This window comes from Onychostoma macrolepis, chromosome 05 (genome assembly GCF_012432095.1).
Source record: "Onychostoma macrolepis isolate SWU-2019 chromosome 05, ASM1243209v1, whole genome shotgun sequence".
NCBI lineage: Eukaryota > Metazoa > Chordata > Actinopteri > Cypriniformes > Cyprinidae > Onychostoma > Onychostoma macrolepis.
Genome location: NC_081159.1, coordinates 38655626 through 38680800, shown reverse-complemented (window position 1 = coordinate 38680800; position 25175 = coordinate 38655626). Strand labels below are relative to the sequence as shown.

The 25175-nt window shown below is 34.9% G+C and overlaps 1 protein-coding gene across 1 annotated transcript; it reads right to left on the bottom strand.

The window, feature by feature from the left end:
• Positions 1 to 357: 357 nt before the first annotated feature.
• On the bottom strand, positions 358 to 23538 carry fbxw8 (F-box and WD repeat domain containing 8). Its single transcript, XM_058777531.1, has 11 exons — positions 22934 to 23538; positions 22748 to 22852; positions 22454 to 22618; positions 21964 to 22052; positions 21712 to 21863; positions 21124 to 21320; positions 20704 to 20928; positions 11393 to 11520; positions 1168 to 1341; positions 921 to 1037; positions 358 to 836 (listed from the first exon to the last, which is right to left on the bottom strand). Exons 1-11 carry the CDS (start codon positions 23318 to 23320, stop codon positions 683 to 685), a joined length of 1893 nt encoding a protein of 630 aa, XP_058633514.1. The 5' UTR covers positions 23321 to 23538; the 3' UTR covers positions 358 to 682.
• Between the last annotated feature and the right edge of the window lie 1637 nt (positions 23539 to 25175).

The following is a 25175-nucleotide window of genomic DNA, read 5'->3' as shown; positions in this document are numbered from 1 at the left end:
GAATAAAATATATAATCACTGCTTCACCAAAAAATATTAAAGCTGCACAACTGTTTTTCATCATTAATAATAATAATAATAATAATAATAAGTAATGTTTCTTGAGCAGCAAATCAGCATATTAGAATTATTTCTGAAGGATCATGTGACACTGAAGACTGGAGTAATGATGCTGAAAATTCAGCTTTGAATCACAGGAATAAATTGTATTATACAATTAAAAAAAACATTAAAATATTTTAATACTTTAGATCAAATAAAATAAGACTTGGCGAGAATTCTTTCAAATATGAAATAAATAAATAAATCATGCTACCTTTGTGTGGTGAATTACTGACTGCAGAGAGTATGAAACCATTTTGCATCATTTGTATTTCATCTTCTCAGATGGTGATTTAATATTATATTGCATACTAAAGAATATGATAACAACACATGTAAAAACAAAGATCTACAATCAATAATAAGCAAAAATGTATACAATTCTAGTCCGTATAATCCATAGATCTTAACGGGTCATCCAAACGCACAATTTTGAAATTACACAAATCATGTTTGAATTATTGATTAGTTTTAAGGGATATGACCCCAGATCATCTTAAAACAGCAAATTCTTAAAGATAAAAGATGCCAATCTTTCCAGTGCAACTGCTCCTAAAAGAACAGAGTATCAAATGCCAATCTAAGGGTCATTCAGTATGTCATACGGCATCACCAAGCCAATGTTATAGTTGTATCCAGAGGACTCGGTGTAGTTGGACCTGCAGATGGGCAGAATGTGATCCAGGGTAGACGAGTCCATTGAGAAGTCATAGTGACAGATCAGCCCTCTGTATCTAAAGAAATAATAAAAGTACAGAATAAACAGGTGGAAACATAGTAGCAAAGACAGCACAACATAATGTAATATATGTTTTTACCTGCGGTGAGCGGTGAGGTCATCGTCTGTGATACAAGCCCCGCGAGGGCTCTTCTCATCAGGGACGTTGGCCGTCACCAGGGTGCTAGTGTTGAATCGTATGTGGCGAACCGGGTGTCTGTTCACACACACAGAACGATTGTGTGTCATCAGGATGGTCTTAACCCCGTGAAGGCTGAAATGCCTTATCTTTTTGTCTTTTTGACTCATTCAATTGTTACAAACGTTACTAAAATGAACGTTCTCACCTGTTGTGCATTTCCCAGAGTTTGGCTCCTATCCTCATCTCCCACACACTGACCAATCCCTCGCCACCTCCGCTCACGATCTTCCAATCATCTGCCTGGACGGTGGTCACGCCCATGTGATGGGCATATAAAGAGACCACTGACGAGCCCGTGCGCAAGTCAAACACTCTCACTCTGAAATAGAGAAGCAACTCAATGTCATTATCACTACACCTATGATCCACTGAAAGTGGCAGCGGTTCAAGCACAGACCGTCTAATTGGGCTGCATGATTAATTGAAATAAAACCCAACTCACAATATGGCTTAGTGCAATTATCAAATTGAAATTGCTGTGTTTAAATAAATATACGCACCACCAAAATATATTTACGTCAAAATAAAAGGTTTAACATTTGAAAATTAATAAAATGTCCATAAATATTAGAATTGTTATTTTATAGTTGTAATGTAAAACAAAAATGCTTTTTTTATTTTTGTACTATTTTTGGTGAAATATAATTTCTTTTAGAAATATTTTTTTTTCTATTTTTTTTTTATTTTATTTACTCCTAATACCGATTATTATTTCATATTATTTTATTGCCATATTGATATATAATTACAAAATTGGGCAGCTACAAAAAAGCACAGCAAACCTGGAATTTGTTTAATCACATTTTGAATATATTAATATACAAAGTATTGTAATTATGGTTATTATAGTTAAGTTAACTAAAACTAAAACCATAAAATGACTGGAATATTTCATATTTCATTACTGGAAATAAAAATACTTCAGCTGAAATATATTGAAATATAAAAAGTTACAACTTATTTTATTTATTTCAGCTAGCTGCCAGGGCAACATTTATAATTTTCATTTTTGTTTAATTTGATGCATTACAATAACTAAAACTTAATTAAATATTAATAAAAACCATATAGACATATTTTAAAAACAAAACAAATAAAAATTAACAAAAACGTCACAAAAAAAAAAAAAAAGAAAATGATAAAATATAAAAATAAAAACTAATTCCAAATATTAATCAAAACTAGTATTAGTAAACTAGTAATAGTGTCTCAATTATTCTAAAATAACACTGACTGTACTAACCAATTTCAAATATATTGGCCCCTAAGCTAAAACAAAATGAACTGTGGTTGGTCAGTCTCTAAATGGTCAAATCTTGGGCAGAATAAAGTGTAAAGTGGACCATACTTTAGTCAAAAGTCGGATTACACAAGACTAATGTGTTATAGAACCTGCAGTATGACAGCTTTCCCCTCTAACAGAGCACCACTGTGGGATGACATTAGTAGCTGGTATAAAGAAATTACTTTTACAGGCCCAAAGGAGCTCAATTCCATCTGTCCTCTTTAATGGTACTGGAGGCAGCCAAAGGATGACTCTATGCTGGTGCTTTCCAAAAGATAATCGACAAAATTAAATTTTGCTTGGACCAAAAAAAAAAAACAACACTTGGAGGACAAAAGATATTAGTCAGAATGAATCGTTAATGCATAGCCAAGCAGGATTTAATGCTGCAAGTAATTATGTGGATGTGCCTATCTATTGTCCTGTTTTAATTTCATCGAAGCATTTATTCTTGTAAGAGGCTGTAACATATTTACTGGCAGGTTGCAGTGGTCATAAATCTAATGCTAAAACAAGATCTAGTTTCACTGAGCTGTCAGCAGACAGGCTTCCTTCAATTAATCAAGAATATTGTTCACAGGCACTTCCAGTGCCACCAACCGTGAGCAAAAACACCACACGGCCATGAAAAGCACATGTACACGGATAGCACGCATGTGCCCATCGTCAAATTACTTTTGTTTAAAAAAAAAAGGTTGTTTTTCAAAACCTTTATTAAACCTGTTCAAATAACAGGCATTATCACTGTTAAAAACACTCACAATAAATCCCCCATGCATTAAGATCCAGGGGGTGAAAAATTTTTGAATTTGAAGATCAGGGTAAATTTAACTTATTTTGTCTTCTGGGAAACATGTAACTATCTTCTGTAGCCTCTGAAGGGCAGTACTAAATGAAAAAAATATATTTAAGCAAAATAAGAAAAATGTACACATCTCAATTCTGTTCAAAAGTTCTCTCTTAATGCATGGTTTTTCCTTCTGGAGCATCAGTGAGCATTTGAACCTTCTGTAATAGTTTCATATGAGTCCCACAGTTGTCCTCAGTGTGAAAAGATGGATCTAAAAATCATAAAGTAGTTGTTGGAAAGGGTTCAAATACACAAAAATGCTGGAAAAACCAAAGAATTTGTGGGACCTGAAGGATTTTTCTGAAGAACAGCAGGCAGTTTAACTGTTCAGGACAAACAAGGGACTCATGAACAACTATCACAAAACAAAAAACAAAAATCACAGCTGTGGATATTAAGAATCATTATGTAAACTTTTGAACGGTCATTTTAAAATAAATTAGTACTAAATAAACAATAACATGCATTTTGTATGATCCCTCTTACTTTGGTAAAACAATTAACAATTTGCAGATTTTGAAATGAGGATGTAAACTTTTGACCTCAACTGTATATACTAAGCAAACTAGCAAATTATACATAAATTAAACTTTACGTTAATCAGTATATAATGAAAGCAATAAAGAGTTTTAAGGCATTCCTTTTTTCCAACTGCTTTAACAATTGGAATAAAATTTGTAGCAATTTCAAGGGGTCATATGACGTTGCTACATTATTTTGTGTATTTGGTGTAATGCAATGTGTTTATGCGGTTTAAGGTTCAAAAAACATTTTCCACATACTGTACATTATTGTTGCTGCTCTATGCCCCCGGCTTTCTGAAACGCGCCGATTTTTAGAAAGCTCATCATTCTGAGAAGCGAGGTGTGCTCTGATTGGCCAGCTATCTAGTGCGTTGTGATTGGCTGAATACCTCAAGCGTGAGACGGAAATGTTACGTCCCTTACCGTATTGTGATGCTGTGTCCCGGCGCAACGACACAAAAATGATAAAACCTATTACAAACGAGGCATTTGTTGCATCCCATGGGGACATAATTACTTATTATAATGACTTATACTGTCTTTTTACATTACCATGTCTGCATTTGTGATCGGAGAAACAACAAACAACAAGCACTACTCTACACTGCTCAAAACTCCTGTTTGAATAGTCAGTGGCAAATTCTCTAAATATGAAAACATACTTACAGGCTGAGAGTCAGAAGCGCCAGACTGTCCTTGCAAAGTTGGAATTGCCCCACTGGCAGGCTATTCCCAGGTTCAGGAAATAGTCCTCCATAAAATGTGCTCTAATAATATCTAATACACACACTCCAGTATTTGGGTTGAACCGTTCTGGAACAGTGTTGTAAATACAACTTAACCACTGATTTCTAGTTGTGTCCTCTTTTGGAAGCCCAAACAAAGTAGTTTTGCTTTCACAACGAAACACAGCATCTCCAGGACACGCCCTGTTTCTTTGCGTATGGGCGGTGTTTTGCAAATCTTCCCACACCATAACGTAGACATGTGGGGGCGTGTTTGAATGAGCCGTTTTAGGGGGGCGTGGTCGAGTCTTAACTTTTATAAAGAATATCTCTTTGGTTTTGAGACTTTAGTCTTTGCAACTTCAGGGATCTTATCTATGCACAAACAGCTTGTAACACTCAAAGAGAAAGGAAAACTTGATATCGCATCATATGACCCCTTTAAACAAATCTATACGCAATTTTTTAGTTTTATAAAGCAGCCCAGCAGAAAAAAAAGAACAGCTGAACCCAGCCTAAACTAGTCACCTGTTTTCCAGCTTGGACAAAGCTGGTTTACAGGCTGGTTTTCGAGGGGTTTTGACCACTTCTTTAACAGGCCAAGATGGGAACTAGCTAACAAACCAGCTACACTCTTAAAAATAAAGATGCTTCAAAAGGTTCTTCACTGTGTAACCAAAAATGGTTCTTCTATGGCATCACTAAGAACCATTCAGTCAAAAGTTCTTTAAAGAACCATCTCATTCTTACCTTTTTATAATCTGAAGAACCTTCCTTCGAGAAAGGTTCTTCAGATGTTAAAGGTTCTTTATGGAACCATTTAGACAAAACGGTTCTTCTATGGCATCGTGAAGCACCTTTATTTTTAAGAGTGTAAAATCAGCTGAACAGCAGCTTGGCCTGACTGGGAGACCAGCTAAAACCAGCTACATCCATCTTAGCCTGGTTTTAGCCGGGAGGGTTCTTAAATGACTAATAAAATCAGAAGACAGAAGCAATGTTAGTGACACTCATCATAAATGCTTCAGTTTCTAAAGAAGCAACAGCAATCCTTGTTCTGTTCTCAATTTTCATCCCTGGAGCTGAACATACCAATCATTTATGGCTCCTACTCACTTCCTGGCAGATCCAATCAGGCACAACAACACAAACACAGATTCCGCTCTCTCCACAGCAAAAGAGGCTGAACAAATTAGAGAGCAGAAGCGATGCATTAGGTCCTGGCCTTTGGCCACGCTAATAAAGGGCAGGACCTGGGCCCTCATTTCCTCTGGGCTGCTTGGTGTTTTGCCCGCAGATGAATCAGATGGGGTCAAATCATTACAGCCAAAATGACACTCCAAGGAGTGTTTCGCTTCGTTCATTCATCAAAGACGAACAAAAGGTGAGAGCATTCGCTTTGTCGGAAACGTGGAAAGACGGACGAAGAAAGAGGGATGTTTTAAAAGAGAGCGCAGCTGGCCAGAGAGACATCGTGTCCTCCCTCTTGGCACTCTATATAGTGTCTGAGCGAAGATGTAGTTGGAATTTATTTGCAAAGACCTGCCAAGCATCTCTCCACCTGCCAAAATAGCGCTCCCGCTGTCACAAGTGTCAATGAAATGGCTCTTTATTCGGCGAAGACTAATTGAGACGCAAGCATCAGATGTGGACCGCGCATGGGATTCTGTATGGAGTCCGCTGGGCAGATGTACCGCATCTCTCCTCGTCTCCAACATCTCTTTGTCCACTAAATCAATAGCCCTCAGTGATGCACCGCTGACAATAACACCATCCTTTCAAACCGAGAGCTTTCATTATTCCCATTCCCACTTCTATAAGTGCCTGAGCTTTTCAGATGCTTTCCGTAAAATGATTTTCAAGGTAAGCCAAAAATAGTCGAGAGCAAGCCCGAGTGCTCGTCGCGCTTTGAAAGGGCCACAGCTGTGGGGGAAATAAAAAAGTTTTTCCGCTTTGGACATAATTAGGTGTGTTTTATTCTAAGTGCTTTAATCTTGGATATCTAATGCAAATCTATTAAACTCTGTCCAAAAGTGATGTATGTAGCCAGTAGACAATGAACCATCAATTTATCAAAAACTTGTGTTCTCAGAGCTGTGGTTTAGCAGTTAGCGCACAACCTTCAGATATTGAACTGTGGTGCACGTGGAAGGTTCGAATTCGGCTCGTGTCCTGATAAATCTCTGGATGAACCTCAATAAACCTTTTAAAAACATACCCAGGTCACATTTTCTAACAAAATTCAAAGAGAAAAATGTTTACATTTTTTAAAGCAATTAATGCTTTTATTCATACATTCATATATTTCAAATAAAGGCTGTTCTTTTGAAATTTCTATGTTTTTTCAATTCCTGAAATAATCTGACACTTTAAAAGACATAAAAATAGAAACATTATTTTAAATTCTAAGAATATTTCACAATATTTCAGATTTTACTGTATTTTTGATCAAATAAATGCAGCCTAATTAGGAAGCATAACAGACTATAGTCTTTATAGTCATATGTGACCCTGGACCACAAAACCAGTCTTAAGTCGCTGGGGTATATTTGTAGCAATAGCCAAAAGTACATTGTATGAGTCAAAATGATAGATTTTTCTTTTATGCCAAAAATCATTAGGATATTAAGTAAAGATCATGTTCCATGAAGATATTTTGAACATTTCCTACTGTAATATATCAAAACTTAAGTAAGTAATATGCATTGCTAAGAACTTAATTTTAACAACTTTAAAAGGCGATTTTCTCAATATTGTAATTTTTTTATTTTGCACCCTCAGATTCCAGATTTTCAAATAGTTGTATCTCGGACAAATATTGTCCAATCATAACCAACCATACATGAATGGAAAGCTTTCAGATGAGGTCTAAATCTCAATTTTGAAAAATTGACCTTTATGACTGGTTTTGTGGTCCAGGGTCACATGTGTGTTGTACTGGTTGTAAGTTTATATATGGGTCATTGACGTATAGGATAATAATATATTTTGTAGTTGTTCAAATATTAAGAATGTTGTGTACACATAAATTCATATTAAAAATTTAAAATTAAGTGATTTTAGTGTTTTTTCATCTAGATGAATCAGCCGTAGCCATAAAAAAAGTGATGTGATGCAACCGTGATTTATATTCAAATTAATTAATTTCCTTAACATGCTTAACATTTTTTTTAGATGTTCTCAGTAATTTAAGTGTTTAAAAACAAAGTATTTGCATTTCTTTTGAGTTTTTAATGATCTTATGATTTATAATGATCTCATATTTTTGTTCTTGTTCTGTAATTTCAGAGTTGTTTAATTTTATAGTTTCAGAGACTTATTTTTTTCTGTAGGCTAAATTGCATAAAACTGATAAAAACACTTTAAAAATACCATTCACATAAGCATACTGTAGCAGTGATTCATATTTCAGCCACAGAAATTAGAAAATGTATTTTTAATTTAATACAGTTATTGCTATTATTGGTCACAACACATGATGAGTGGTCGCTCCAAATGACACAAAGACCTTATATCATTAAAAATCTATTTAAAGAAATTTAGATTTAGAAAAATTGCAGCACATGGCATTAACTGCATTTATTTTTTTAGACCCAGTTATTTCTAAACTTTCCCCAATCTTGGCTGCTCAATTGATCTTTCGCTGGGAGTTTGATTAACAGGCAATCTGAGCAATCATAATGCCAAATCTGCCATTTTTGTCTGACAAACAAACCAGACAAGAGATTAGATTAACATCAATGGACTTGAATGTGAAAAACAGTGTGTATTGATATCTTTTTACAGCTGAAACAAGATACCTTCTGATGTTCATTTATGTTTATTTTGTGCTATAACTAGTAAGAGATGATCGGTTTACATGCCGCTTGAACTGAGGTGCTACAGCGATCTGTCACAACACATTAAAGAGCCACAAAACAGTATTTGTTGTCTGAATTTCTTTTTTAAAAAAATGACAAAATTTGAACTCTGAAACTTTGTTTAATACCAAAAGTACCCTGGCTCTGTCTTGTATGTCAGCACATTGTCAGTGTCTTCCTTGCTCCGTGATGTATTTTCACTGCATGAGAACATGACGCGTGGCATAAAAATCCCATGGTTTGTCAGATGGTTTGTCGGACGTAGCAACAGTAACTAAGGGCAGGTCTTTGCGAAGGGTAAATTTAGAGTAGCGGGAAATTGCTGGCTCAGGTTCTGAGATGAAATCATAAAAAATTTTCTTACAGTAGAAAACTACATCTGGAGTTTGTGCTTGACTGCAGGGTCAGAATTAACATGCTGCCTATGGCGAGCATTTATTTTACTTTGCTTGGCAGTGGAATCTGGTAAAATAGGTTAAAATAGTTATTAATAAATATAAATTACTAATAAATGCATAATTTTACATGCTCTAAATTATTTATTTATTTTTTTTGCTTTTTTCTCATTGTACAAAGATTAAAAATAAATAAATAAATAAATTAAAAAAATAAAGTATTTTGTGTAGATAAACCATTAATTGAAAATAAAAGCACAAAAACAGCCAATCTGGGACATGTATCTATAATGGAAAACACTCTGCAGTGGTTGATGATATTTGGTCGTACCACATGACATTTTCAAATTCAGACAAAATGTACAAGCACAGAATTAGCCACCTAAACAAAACAAGCTAGCTTCCCATGAAAGGTCACTATGAAATTTATAATAAAAATAAATGCTTGTAGAAATAACTTAATATTCACTGTTTTTTTGTTTTTTTTTGAGGTCATACCACAAGACATCCAAATGTGGTAACTACATACCAGTCATTAAAAGGTTTTTTTTTTTCAAAATTTGAGAGAGAGTTACAAACCTGCTTGAAGCTTCTACAGGTCCTTGGAAAATTGGTATATGATGCAACGTCCTATCTTTGAATGTATTTCAACATAAAAGTCCCAAAATGGTAGTTTCTTGGTGGTCGCACCACATGATATTATAAAATGGAGATTATCGGACAAAGTTTGTTTGAATATTATGATGGAAATATAAATACAAATGCTTTGCAGTTTTATACAGGATTACAGAAGACTTTGGAAATCATGCCAAATAGTGCAGAAAATTAAACTGAATAAATTTAGGGTAATTTCAACTATGTTTCCAAAACAACAGTTATGGCCGGACGGTCGCACCACATGATGTTTTGACACTTTGAATAACAGAAAAATTACAAATAACTAATGTTTTTTGAAAAGTTAAAGTTGGTACATATGTGGGATAGGTACTACTTATATATGGCAACTTTATGCATTTAAACCAATTTTTAACTGCAATCGGACAGAAAATTTAGGCATTTCGTCATTGGCCCATATATATATACACACACACACGTGTGTGATGAAAATCACTTTATTTACGCAATTTTATTTATGCTTTGTGAGTTTCACCCACAGAGGGATAAGAGTAGAGAATGAGTTGAGGAAACAAGTCTCTGTGTGTCTCCAGGCTTCATGAGATACACCATTCAAAACATTCCCACTAGGGGTGAGCGATATGGCAAAAATATCATACCATGATTTTTTTTAAAAAACATTTATCACGATTTCACGATTTTATCACAATTCTTTGTCATGTTGGTTTTACTATTTTGTCTGAGCAGTGCAGCCTAAATAATTTCCCTATTATAAAGACAAAGCCTTTCAAGGTAACAAAATATAAAAAAGAATGGTGGATATTTAGGCCAAAGTGGGCGAAGATAAAAAACTCTTTGTCATTATTTTATCTTTGTTATTAAAAATATGAACAAAGATACACATTACAAATACACATAATATACACAAATAAAACAAACAGTGCTTTATTTTAAGGTACAATAGGTGTATTTAGCAGGACCATTCAAGAAACTGAATGAACAAATATAAAAATAAAACTCATTATAGATTGATTCCTATTAAAGCCACTGTATTATTATTGTTTTTTTCTCTTTGCGATTTGTTTTAACATTAAATAATAACAAATCTGTCTGTGTATTTTTATACCATCATTTACTCACTCAAAATTAGTTTTAAACCTGTTGCTGGTCCACAGTGACTTCCACACTATTGTTTTCCTTCTATCGAATTCAATGTGGACCAGCATCTGTTTGGTTACCCACATTCTTCAAAATATCTTCTTTTGTGTCAGCACAAGAAAGAAATTAATACAGGTTTGGGACAACATGTGAATGAGTAAATAATGACAGAAATGTAATTTTAGGGTGAACTATCTCTTTAATTACAGACAGCAGCATGTTTAGTACTGTCCTTTTAAGACCTGCACGCATCCGTTTTTCTCTCAACTGTTTACTTTCATTTTAGACATAACCAACTGCGTCTATATGTAAACCTTGTGTGTTTTGACAGTATTAGCACAAAAGATAACGTAGTCCAGTAATCAGGCATTTAACTAGCTGTTTAACAGGCTTTTAGTGCGCACGCTTTGGCACACGTCAGACGAGAGTGTGAATGAAACGTTAAACCGGCAAGGCTTTAAAACACACGCAAATAATGTACTTTTGTGATTGCGAATAAGTGTAGTGTCCCGTGAGAGTAACTCCACCGCTGAGTTAACACTGATGTGAATGTATGTGGTGTTGTACAGTATATTGATATGGCAGCACCAGAACTGTAATTGATAGAATGTGCGCTGTAGTGCGATACTACGATATTTCTTCAAAAGCAGATCATGGAGACATTTTTATCGTCCACGATCAAGAATCGTCATATCGCACACCCCTAATTCCCACTAATCCTAAAAAATAAAACTAGCTGCTCCAGGGAAATGTAATGCAGCCTAAAATAATAGAATTCACACCAGCTGCAGGTGTAAATGAGAGCGCTACTATTCCATCGGAACTCATCAAACTCTCCATGTTTAAGAAACTCAATTCACAGGAGGCTTTAAGTTGCCAGACAGAAGACAGAAACTAGCGAGTGTGTGTGAACGTAACAGTGATAGATGAGGTACACATGTTTGCGAGCGTGTCGTACCTCCTGTCTTTGTTCCCACACACCAGCAGGTGAGGGTGGCTGTCTCTCAGGTTGACGCAGGTGAAGTCTCCCGCCGAGTTCCCCACGGTCAGCTCGCACTGGCTGGTCTCCAGGCTGTACACCTGAATCTGAGGAGAGAGGACGATTGCTCCTGGTGAGATGGAAGATAGATTGTAAAACTGGCAGGATTGTGCCATAACACCTGCTAAGGTTCAAATGTCAGGCCCACAGCTTGCATCCACAGATGCCAGAAAACACATTTCACAAGTCTTGCACGCCTTCTTATGAACTTCTAACACACTTTTAACATTTCAGGTACACAGTCAGTTCAAAACATCAGAAGCAACCTGTTTAACTGGCATTTTAGCATGTAAAAGCTGCTCATTATGCAGAGGCTTTTATCTAAAGGGATTTGAAGTTCTCAGTTAAAGGGACCACTGAATTGATAAGTGCACAGATAATTGATAGGTTTGGGGTCAGTAAGATTTGTTTTTTAAATAAATGAATACTTTTATTCAACAAAGATGTATTAAACCCATTAAAAGTGCTAGTAAATACTTTTACATTTCTATTTCAAATAAATGCTATTTTTTTTTTACTTTTACTCATCAAAGAACCCTGAAATAAAATTATGGTTTCCACAGCTATTTTCATAATGGATTATAATAAGAAGGAACGTTTCTTGAGCAGCAAATCAGCGTATTAAAATGATTTCCAGAGGATCACGTGACACTGGAGACTAGAGTAATGATACTGAAAATTCAGCTTTGCATCACAGGAATAAATTACATTTTTAAAATCTATAACATTTGAAAACAGCTCTTTTAAACTGTAATAATATTTCACAATATTACTGTTTTTACTGTATTTGTAATCAAATAATTGCAGATGTTGTTTGAAAATATTAAAAACATTTGAACAATAGTGTACTTCTACTTTAGCCAAACTTGTCATTTACATCAACACTTGGCAAATCAAGTTAATCGTTAGTTCATTTATCAGGTCAAATTAAACAAAATACATTGTGCTATTGAAACTTCATTCAGTTTTGCCTTGGAAATGAGCAAATACTTGTTTACAGACCTGCATACACAAACTACCTATTAATCAAAACAGGAAAAGATCATGTTAAATTATTTAAAAATGATCTAATTAATATTCACGAGATATGCCCTTGCCATTTTGTGATGTCATAAGCACCAAAGTGCTGTCTTAAAACATGCAAAGTGACAAACCACATGTTTATGGGTACAAAAATAAAAATAGGATATAAAAAAAGTGGAAAATATAGTAGGGCAGTGCTTGAGTTAGCATCTTTCAATTCACTTTTTTCTTAATGTTTTTCCTGTATGGCAAATGTCATAACAGGCACAAAGGCCCGTTTTAATTTTATATACACAAAATTGTGTGTGTGTGTGTGTGTGTGTGTGTGTTTTAAAGAGATTTTTAAATTCATTTAATTATTTTTTGAATTACATTTTTTTAAATTAAACAAACAATTACCAACCGCTAAGTTATTGACAACAAAAAAGGATGAAATTTTCAGTGGATCAAGTCTACGTCACTAAATGGTCTATATTTATAGCATTATAATATAATATCATCAATATTATAATTCTTACAATATTGCATTGATATTTTAGAGCAGTGGCCTACCTTCTAATAACTTTTGTGTGCATTCATTTAATTTCCTACAGTTCAGTTCATTAAGAAGCAGGTCTTGACACGCACTTCCACCTCACTTTACCAAATCAAAATTTTCTGAAGACACAAAGTATTTTATGAGCCCATTGTACCCACAATCCAGGTGCTTTAAAACATCTGAAGCTCTTGATCAATCCGCTCACATTAAATGCCATCTCTGAGGTAATTCAGTCCTAAAAAAGAGATTGGTTAACTGATTGCATCAGCTGCCATTTAAACAGTGAGCAAAGGAAAGACAACGACACGGGCCAAATTGGACGCGAATTATTGAGGCAACAGATAGAGATGTTAAACAAAAGAGAGAGAAGAGAGAAGAACTGCATGATGTCAGATTTGAGCTCGTGCCAGCTGTTTAGTGCCTCCAGTTTGGGCCAGACACACTTAATTGCGAGCCACCGCGCTGCCAGCCAAAATCCTTGAGAGGACCCAAAAATTACAGCCAACCGGAGTTTGTCATCAAGACATGAGGAAAAGCTTCCAATATGTAAAGCTACAATATGTAAAGACTTGAGGAGGAAAGCTGATTAGAATGAAGCGGCGATGAGTGCATATGTCACTGGCGAGAAGACAGACTACTGGGATTATGTTTGGGATTTATTCATCATTACGGGATTCAGGAGGTTATGGAGGCGTTTACACAAGTAAACAATGATTTAGCTGCTGCGCTGAGGTTGAGCATTTCTCACAAATAGCATTTTCATACACACATCACCACCTTTGCTTGTATCAAGATTAAACTTTGCCATGTGAAAATACTCGATTTTCACTTTATTAAAATGTACATTTCTTCAAAAATTTGGGGCCAATTTTATTTTTGGAAAGAAATTAATACTTTTCAGCAACGACACATTATATTGATCAAAGGTGAAAGTAAAAACATTTAAAATGTTAATGTTTCCAAATAAATGCTGTTCTTTTGAATTTTCTGTTAAGTCCTTCTATCAAATAAACCTGAAAAATCTGTATCGCAGTTCCAAATGTTTTCAAATTTAATAAGAAACGTTGACCACCAAATTAGAAATAAATACATTTTACAAAATGTTACACTACAAAACAGTTATTTTAATTTGCAACAGTAATATTTGTAACAATATTTGAAAATAACATTTAATAATGATTTTACTTTACTTTTTTTTTATCAAATAAATGTCAAAACAACAAAAATCTTACCCCAAACCTTTGAACAGTAGTGTATTAAAAAAATACATTCGGTATTTAAAATTTTCTAGTATAAGTATGTTTTGTATTGTGGCTTTTTTCAAGTTTCCTATTAAATTTAAAAATACCTATATAAATAATTTTGTCTTATTTATTTATTTAATGTTTTTGTGACCAATAACTTTGTGGTTGGAAATCATCACAGATCTCTGCAAACAGGTTAAAAATGTAATTAAAACATTTGACAAATAAAAAAATCTTTAAAAAATAGTTGAGCCAACTTAAAATTTTAAGGCAACCAGCTTCAGTAGATTTTGGAGTTTGCTCAACTTATTTTTGTGGGAGATTCTCAATTTTTTGTTGTATAAACTTAAAACGACAAGTTTAGTTTTTTTTTTTTTACAGTGTACAATTTGTAAATAAATAAATGTAAAAAATGAAATAATAATAATGAGCCCCAAACTAATAACTAATAAATAATGTCAAAATCTAAAATAAAATGTTGGTCCCTATGATGACGCAAAACACTAATCAAAAAAAAAAAAGAAAAAAACTGAGAAATGATAACCAATGCACTTTGTTTACTGGATAAAAGTGATTAATTTAAAATAGTTGGCTGTTCAAACAGTTGGATATTTTCTAAAAAGATGTTTGTAGTCAACAAAGTTTACTCTGTAGAAACCAAAACTCTCAAATACAACTAAAATCATCATTTACTCCTGTAGTGTGTCCCTTTATATTCTGTATAATCGTAGATTTTCAAGCCCTTATTTCTTGTTAAACAGATTCATCCTGATCTCACGAGACACTGCTCCACGTCTCTGAATTTCTGCACCTGGAGGTGCAACAGTGTGCCACATTTTCACCAGCCTATCTGGCTGTTAAACATGAAAGTGGCGCCTCAGGGTTTGCCAGCATGATCTGCGGTGTGTGTGTGTGTGTGTCTGGGTCAGCGCTCCAAACACACACTGTGATGCACATACACAACAGATGCCCAGAGCTTCCAGTCCTCCAACTTAAAAACAAAGACGATGACAACAAAAAGCTGAAATAACACAAATAACTCCCACATACACTAAATAAAGCAGCTAGAGAAAAACAAACCAGATTAAAAGCGTCTAGACACTAGCCATCTTGGTAAAAACTGCTGAGATCCCAGTCTCATCCTAATTATTGTAGATGTGCATTGGTAATAACAGTAATTCAAAGTCAGTAAAATAAATGTAAAAAATAAACACCAAAGCGTGCTATGACTCACTCTGTTACCTCACAGACAGTGAACTCTGTTTTTGACAAGTTTTAATGAGGCATATGCCTTCTCATTTAATAACTACTCAAACACCTTGGATTCACCAGCGTCGTTTCTGGCACGTCTGACTTCCCTCTCGCAGTTTGAAAATCCTGTCAACATGCACCGCGGCTGACAGACATGACATCACACGGACGGGAAAGGTGCTAATCATGAATTGGTAGAATGGAAACTCGAAGAGGAATGACACAACATGAAACAAAGAGTATAATTCCTGCAAATGTGCTGCATGATACAGTGCTGAGATCCTAGAAAGACTAAAGACGGATGCACCAAATCAAAGTGAGGTTAACAGTTTCACTTTTCAAAGTAAAATGATGATAAAGACCAGTGGAAAACAACACATAAGCAGTTGTTTTCTTGTTAGACGAGGTTTGAGAACATATCATACTTACAAAAGGTACCATGATATTAACATACACTGTTCATAAGCTTTGGGTTGATAAGATTATGCTAACCAAGGCTGCATTTATTTGATTAAAAAAATGCAGTAAAAAACAATAATATTGTGAAATATTACTACAATTTAAAATAAATGTTTTCCATTTTAATATATTTTAAAATGTCATTTATTCCTGTGATGCAAAGCTGAATTTTCAGTAGGCATTACTCCATGATCCTTTAGAAATCATTCTGCGTAATATTTTGTATAATTCTGCGTAATATTTCCATATTCTGATTTGCTGCATAAGAAACACTTATTATTATTACAAATGTTGAAAACAGTTGTGCTGCTTTGTATTTTTTGTGATTTTATCGGATTAATTATTTAAAAAAAAATCATACTAACCTTTGAATACAACTAGATTTTTAAATTATATGTAAGGGATAATCAACGGCTAGCTGTGCATTAAACGATTTGAATGCACGACGTGGAGGTTGCACGTCGGGTGGTTGCCTCCGCGAAGTGCATTCAAATCGTTTAATGCACAGCTAGCTGTTGATTATCCCTTACATATAATTTAAAAATCTAGTGCTTATGCCATGGTCATTTGTCAGCATTCACATATTAAATGACACTTGATAATCATCTATTTAGCCTAGCTAAGTAAATCGGAAATGTTTACTGTAACTGTCTCACTCTGTATTACTATTCAACTAACTGTCTGTTACTATGGTTACCAATGTTTATAGGAAGCGCATTAATACAGAACTATACTTATGCCATGGTCTGCCAGCCAATCAGAATCGAGTATTCAGACAGACCATGGCATAAGTATAGTTAAGTTATATAGTAAAACATTCATAGGTTAATGTGCTACATTCTTACAATTGCAATATAATGATATCCCTTTTTAAGTATCTGAATTGTAAAATTTTACATAATAAATTAAATTAAATTAAAATTTTAAAAGAAAACCAGTCTAAGTTGGTTTGACTGTTCTATTTGATCTCCTGGTCAAGCGGGTCTGTTGGTTGGTTTTACAGACGTTTTGGAGGACACTTTTCAGCTGGCTAGACCAGCTTAAACCAGCTTAAACCTGCTAAGACCAGCAAACCAGTTTTCTCAGCAGGGAGTAACATCCATATACTAAAACATTTATGGCATGGTCTTCTTTCTTTCTATGATTTCATTTTTATTCTTAACCTTTTCTTATATTCTTATAGCAACAAGTTTCTATTATGTCAATGTATTTTCAAATGCACAGTTTAAACAGGCACAGACCAGCAGAAAAAGCAATTCACTGCCTATGTACTGCAAGTATGTGACAAAAAAGCAGCACTATTTTGTTAGGCCATGCAAAAATGTGTTTTTCAAAAAATCAGTGTAACAAGATAAGCAACAAGAGATATTCTTGTAACACCTTCTATTAAATAAGAAGTAAAACAAGACAGTCCAGCAGAGCCTGACTTTGACAAACTGTCCTGTCGTTCAAACTCTCAGCTGCCTCTAAACAGCCGCTCCGGTGCCCGTTTGGTTAATGAGAGTGTTTAAATGAGGGTGATGTCAGTGGAGAAGGAGAGCCAAAGCATTGTGTGATACAACAGGACACCATCTGCAACCATCTATCAAGCACTCATCTGATTACTGTCAACATCTACGCCTGTCGCTTCACTGAAAAACTACCAGCCTCCCCTGAGTAAACCCATCCCTCCCCCTCGAGCGCTGATCTGCCCCCAGACACGAGCGCAGACTATTTAAACGCTTGCATAAATACGCAGGGGACTTGCCGTGAAGGCTATTGTGATTTGGAGAAGTTTATTTTAAGTTCTATTTCACATGATAGTTGAGCTTTTAATCAGGAGAGTATGAGAACAAGATCGCACCGGCTCAAACTCAAAGCTCTGGAGAAACTTTGCACTAGGGTCGCTATTGTTAATCAAAACTAAAAACATAAAACATTTAAATTACTTAATTACTTTTTATTAACTATTATTTATTAATAATTATAATTTAGAATGATAATTGTAATCATAAATAATGTATTGCTATTTATTAGATTTATTTTATTTTGCCCAGTGTTATTTTAGTAACATTGAGATAATAGTTTTTGTTAATATTTTGAATTGGATTTTTATATTTCATGCTTTCGTATTATTTTAGTTATAGTTTTAGTAATTTTGTTGTGTGTTTTTTTTTTATTTGTGTTAGTTGTTTTGAAATAAGTCTATATATTTTTTATTAATTTTAAACTAGTTTTACTTATTTTACATTAGGCTAAACTAAATGAAAATGAGATGTTGCCTTGGAAACTAGCCCCTGGTTTCACAGACAAGGCTTAAGCCTAGTCCTAGGCTAAAATGTAAGTCTGAGCTGTTTCAACTGAAAGAAACTTGCACTGACTGATCTTAAAATATATCAGTGTCTTTGGTTTGTCTCAAGATGCACACCAGTAATGTTTTTTCCTAAGCACAACTATGGCCTAATCCTGGCTTAGTCTAAGCCCTGTCTGTGAAACCGGGCCTAGCTGAAATAAAATAAGTTTTTTTTTTTTTTCTATTTAATTTCAGGTTAACGCTTTACAATAAGGTTCATTAGTTAAACATTTATTATTTATAAAGTCATTCAGTTATCATTTATTTTATTTCAACTAATTACATTTTCTATGGTTTTAGTTAACCATAATAATAACCCTAATTTCAGCTAGCTGATAATGAAACATTTCTCATTTGCGTTTAGTTCATGTAAACTAAATAATAACTAAAAATAAAAGGTAATAAAAACTAGATTTATTTTGATTACAATTTATACATATTTTAATAAATAAAATTTAAAACAGAAAATATAAAAATAACATTTAATTCAAAATATTAACAAAAACTATAATAGTACATACTAAAATAATGCTGATTTGCACCATCTATGGCCTCTAAATGAATCTCTGAGCTTCACATGCCAACAAACTAGGGACTCTTAGGAGCACTGGGACCCCAGGTTGGGTTAATTAAGTAACAGGTCTATTCCTAAGATAACAACAACTTTTTATTTATGGTGACTTTGGGAATAAGGACACACTGAACCTCACTGGTGGGCTCAAATTATGTAAACATCAGTGATCGGCCACATGAGATCACCAGACCGCACTTGTTGACATCATGTGGTGGTGTGGCTTTAGTGGTTAAAGATCTCAGCTGGTAAGCCAAAAAACTGTAGCGACAAAACTCATGAGGGATGAGCGATAAACTATCACTTCTGTGCCCTTGAGCAACGCTCAAAACCTCAGCTTACTCCCCAGTGACCCTGTAATAATTTACTGTCATTCACGTTAGATAACATCATCTGCAAATACATTATGCAGTATAGTTTTGCACAATTAAAAGATGAAATGTGTTATTTCTGTGCCACCGCCCGACTATGTTGAATACTACTCACTGGATGGAGTTTAGGAGGGACCTTGTCTAACCAACGGAAAAATGTTTGGAACGTCATAGAAATCTGAAATTAGCCATGATTTCTACTATTCAGTCAGCTTGAAGGTCAAGTACAATCAAAAACAAGTCAACAAAGTGTATATTTCACCACTATCATTTGCTGAAATGCACCATCACATCTGAACAGCCTGAAAGGGTAAGCCTCGAAAATGTATTTTATATAAATTTAACAACAAAAATAATCTAATTAAATGTTGTTTCAGAGATTACTCTAGAAAGAGGCTGCTTTAAATAATCAAATCTCAAAAACCCTAATGTCTATTCTGATGCATAAACTGACCAATCAGATTGGATATGCAAATGATGCAACACAAAAGGCAGCTGAAAACGGGAAACGGAGAAAGAAATGTAATTTGCCTCCTTCCGTATAAATAGCCAATCATTTATCAGAAGTAGTCTCTCTAATCTGTATACAGCACTGCAAGATTTCTTATATTGACAATAAGATATTCAACAGGAAAAATGTATAGCAGGGCTTGATTTAATTTATTAGAAATTCACTGGATTATGAAAAGTGGGCATTGCATACCCGAATGGTATTGAAAAATAAGAGTGCTTGGTGACGTCAGACAACATAATAAAGTCATTTTGAAATGATGCACAGTTGAGCACAATAAGACCAGAAACATGCATTTAGAAAGTAAATATGGTCAGTTTTGATGTGAGAGATCTTTTACATCATTCTTACCAAACAGGAAAATCTATAATAATAATAATAATAATAATAATAATAATAATAATAATAGGGGTTAGTAAGATTTTTTAAATGTTTTTAAAGTAAGTCTCTTTTGCTCACCAAGGCTGCATTTACTTGATCAAAAATACAGTAAAAACTGTAATACTGTGAAATATTATTACCATTTAAATTAACTGTTTTCTATTGTGATATATTTTAAAATGTAATTTATTCCTATGATGCAAATCATTACCATCATTACTCCAGTCTTCAGTGTCACATGATCCTTCAGAAATCATTCTAATATGCTGATTTGCTGCTAAAGAAGCAGATTTTTAGCAATGTTGAAAACAGTTGTGTTAAATAATATTTTTGTGGAAATATACTCTTTTTAAAGGATTCTTTGATGAATAGAAAGCATTTATTTGAAATACAAATCTTTTGCAACATTATAAACCTTACTGTCAATTGTGATCACTTTAATGCTTACATACTGAATAAAAGTATTCTGTGTATTATTATCATTATTTATTTACTATTGCTATTATTTATTACATTGCACAAAAGTGCACCATGGGTTTGTACAGATACCTTGTTACCCCCGTCGTTCATGCCCCATCCGCAGCTCTTGATCCCCAGGGCGGCTCTGCTGGGAGACACGTCCACACAGGTCACTGGATGGCCGTATACAGAATGAAGAACTCTTGGTTCCTGTTCTTCATTCCATCTGGAGTCCAGCACGTAAACACTCTCATCTGCCCACGCTGTGACCAAAGGGACGTCCCGCCTCCCTGGTACCACCAATATCCCATCTACCTGCAAAACACAGTTTCTCTGATCAATGCATGATTGGTTTGTGGCTATGCATTATTCTGCCTGAGTTGTGGATGCAATAACCAGCTTGAATCGATGGAATGCCTTTCTGGTGCTAAAAGCGCCCACATGCATGACTCATTTTGTCAACTGTTACTATGGCTGGCATCTGCTCTGCTCGTCTCAGATTAAACTTACAGGCTTTGGTAACTGAACGAGACATTGTGATCTCCAGTAGCCATGCTCATCTGGGGCGTCCACCCGCACGTCCGGTCCTGATGCAGAGGCCACAGCCGGACTGTCGGGATTTAGATCCAGAGCATGAACCCTCTGGAGGTGCTGGTACTGATGAATAGGCTCATGACCGGTTTCAGTGCTCCACACATCTACACAGCCTAAACATACATGACAAAATTCTCTCATTAACATTAACTAACACTAAAGGCAAAAATTTAAATTATATCATCATTTACTCACCCTATATTGTATAAAACATTGAGTTAATCAATCACTTTATATGATGAACAGATTTAATTTAGGCTTTTACTTACATCTAAACAACAATTGATGCACATGCAAACCACTGAACCAAGAACCGATGGTTTGCTCTAGCATGTGACGCAAACACAATGCTTCTGAAGGACTTTTCATTGTTAGTTCTTGTTATTTGGTGAACTTAAATAGTAACAAATGAAACCTTAATTTAAAGTGATACTGATTTTTTTAAAAGAAAGGAAGACAGACAGACAGAAAGAAAACGTGTCCTAAAACCCCAAAATCTCCTACCATTCTCATAAGCAGCTGTGGCTACGGTCTTATTGACGCGTACGTGACTAACGTAAGGTGCAGGGGTTTCATCTCTGATGGAATGTGTGGGGTGCAGGTAAGACTTGTCCCAGTGAAGCGTGTCCCACAGGCGCACATCACCAGAGGTGTAGCTGTATAGAACAGACGCACACAATGATTACGTGATACATAGTGTTTGGATAATTAGAAAAAATACACCTAATTAATTATATGTGCCTTAGTAACACATACCCAGCAATTACAAGACCAGCACAGGAACTGACGTCACACAAGACCTTTCCTAACTCGTACTGCAGGTGGCGAATGGACCCAACACGATTCTGTTAATTAAAAATGTGTAAAAATAGAATCATCAGCATAGAAATGAAATGTTATATTTCCTAATGATATTACGGAGCAGAAGCATGTACAGATTAAAGAGTAACGGCCCCAAAATAGACCCCTGAGGAACCCCACAAGAGAGGGAGAAAGAAGATGGGAATACATTTTTAGATGAGAATTAATTGAATACAAATTAAATTACTTTTGCATCTCAGTTTTTTAAATTTAAATTTTTGTTTATTTTAGATAACTTTTAATTGTATTATTTTAAAACTCATAATAAAACCATACACTCATTGAATATAAAAATAAATATTAGCCCTATTGTGATCAAGACTCAAAATAATTGTTATTTTGTTTTTTCTTCTGGGATTGTAAAGGCATGGTGCTGACCGCTGACCTTCCAATTTGACTTCACCACGCTCTCAGTGTTGCGGCAGTCTCTGAGTGTGCTCTTCCAGCAGGGGGAGTCAGAGATACTTGCCCCATTGTTGTAACCTTCTTCCAGGCACAATCTATGCCACAGGACCTCATCTTCAGCCAGCACCTTCCAGGATTTAGACACCTGGAACAAAAGAAATGAAGATAATGCCAACCATTGTACTTCAAGCACTTTAAAATAAAAATAGCACCTGGAAATCACGGTAGAATAGAATAGATTAGAATATGCAATTATGCACTCATACATGTTTACCTGAGCACATCGTCCTAGATCCGTTCTGCCCAGGAAGTGGAAAATCTTGAGCGCCAGTTCATAAGGCAGCTCCACATCAAAGAATGGGATGTCATTCACCTCATTCTAAACACATTATATGTATTTATTATGAAGACAAGCACAGTTAATATCATGAACAGAACAGCTATTTAACAGTAGCGTTACCAAATCCTGAAGGAACTGCTCAAGCAGTTTCTTGCACTTGTTGACTTTTTGGGGGGGCGCGTCTGTGTTGAGCGCCTCGCTCCAGGGAGCGCGTTTCCTGCGCGTTCGCTCCTGCTCAATTCTGTCCAGCAGAGGACTGCTTCTTCCGTCCAACAAACCCTCGGCGATCGACACGTACTGCGGCTGGTCCTTTGGTGTGGGCTGAGTCTGCTGAGACGAACTGCTCTGTTTCTCCCAAAAGTTTGTGCTTTGGTGAAGAGATGAGCTGTCTTTGCTGGGATGCCCAAAATATCCCTCTTTGTCTTTATTTGATGTCTCGGTATTTTTCGTTAACTCCTGTTTCCATCGTTCTCGGAAGGCCGCAAGCTCGTCTTCTTCCATCCCCATTTAATCACGTCGCGTTTTCATTCATATTTACAGACGTTTTATTCAAACGCAAGGCTTGTGGAACCCCGCTGTTGCCATCAAAACAAACAGCGATCCGACCGTGAAACGGCCTCGGCTGGAACATCGTGTTCACGCGGAAGCGTTCCGCAAGTCGCCTATTCCTCACCCACCCAAACGAACAATTATTTACAACACAAGACAAAGGCTGTGTCTCAGACACTAGTGAGCTGTCTACATAGACAGCATTTCGAACATCCCTAGCGAACCCGCGATAACTATAGTACATAAAACTGCCCGTGTGTAAGACAAACAATTATTAAATGTATAGACATGTTTAATACACAATATACCAACAACGGTCATATAGGCGTATAAAAGGGATACGTTGTCTGTTCTATTCTATTCTATTGTGCATTCGTGTACGATGCCCAAAATATATTACATCACTGATTAATAAGGTTTGAGACAAAGGCTTCAATAAAACAATATCGGTTTATGGCTATCAGGGAATTATTTTGGATGAATGTGTTCAGCATCACCTGCTTCTTCCATTTTGTTTATCACTTAATATTAGTCAGCATTAGGAGATGTAAAAAAAGGTGTACATTTTATTATAAATACTAACAAAATATATTATAACAATTCATATATTTTATCATATAGTGTATATATATTTTACTAATTTATGACACAGCATTTGTCACTGAAAGAATGAAATGGGACAACTGGTTTCATTACTAGCTTCTTATATCGAACTGTCACTACAGTTAAGCAAAACAAAATCTAACTTGTTGACAAAATCTTAGGTGAAATTGGGTAAATTATGTAAAAATTCTAAATAGTATCGTTACAATTTCTGAGAACAAAACTGACATGGTTGTGACAGAAAAAAATCTAAGTACAATTACAAAAGAAGAGCAATGTTGTTGAAGTTGCAGCATGCAGGTGAAATGTAAAAATAAAATTACATTTAAATGTAGCCTACTTAATATTTATTGAAACATAAATGTAGGACCTTCATGTCATGATACAATGTATATCAGAAATGCAATACAATTTTAATATTTTATGAGAACAGTATGTGTAGTTACAAGTATTATTTTGTATCTGTTACATTTTTGGAATGTCATTTTTAAAACTGTCTTTTAAAATGTTTTTTTATTTTTCTTTTATATATATATATATATATATATATATAAAATATTTTATTTTATTTTGTAATACATATTTAAAAAAAAGCTAGGCTATATATCAGTTTTAAATTGAACTGATATTCAAATATAAGTGAGAACCCTAGAATAGGATACAAAATATTTTATGCACATTATGCATGTGCTTATGATGTCTAAAATGTCATGTAGCCTACAATAATTAAAAAATAAAATAAATGTAGGCTATAAAATTAATACATGAGAAAAAAAAAAAGATTTCAACTGCACAATTTTTTTTTTCTTTTACTACGCATTACTATTTTTCTGCTTCATTGTGTTCTAACAATGTGCACCATAAATGCTGCCTAGTTAGGCAGCTCAGTAGGGTTTGACACGCAGCCAATGTTTTTAACATTTACAAATGTTTCAAAATCTCATCAATAGAGTATCTGCTCACATCTGAATGAGCACAACCAAGGCAACCCATTACAGACGCAATTCATCTCAGGAATGTCTTGTAAACCGCGCGACCACCCTCTTGTTGCAGAAAAGACAAAGCGCGTGATGCGAGAGAACAGGACAGTGAAGAGTTAACCATTACCGCTGTCTTTGGGGAGATGGTGATGTAAACCCTAAACCATGTGACACTTTAATAAATCATAGCGCCGACAGAAACAAACACACACTGTTCCATCGACAGCCGA

Excerpts from the sequence above, each read along its gene's own strand:
- fbxw8 (XM_058777531.1), bottom strand. The coding sequence starts at position 23,320 with ATGGGGATGGAAGAAGACGAGCTTGCGGCCTTCCGAGAACGATGGAAA. Across the intron at positions 1,342-11,392 it reads TGTGGGAACAAAGACAGGAG|AGTGAGAGTGTTTGACTTGC; the intron begins GTACGACACGCT and ends TCTCTATTTCAG. Across the intron at positions 837-920 it reads GACCTCACCGCTCACCGCAG|ATACAGAGGGCTGATCTGTC; the intron begins GTAAAAACATAT and ends TTATTTCTTTAG.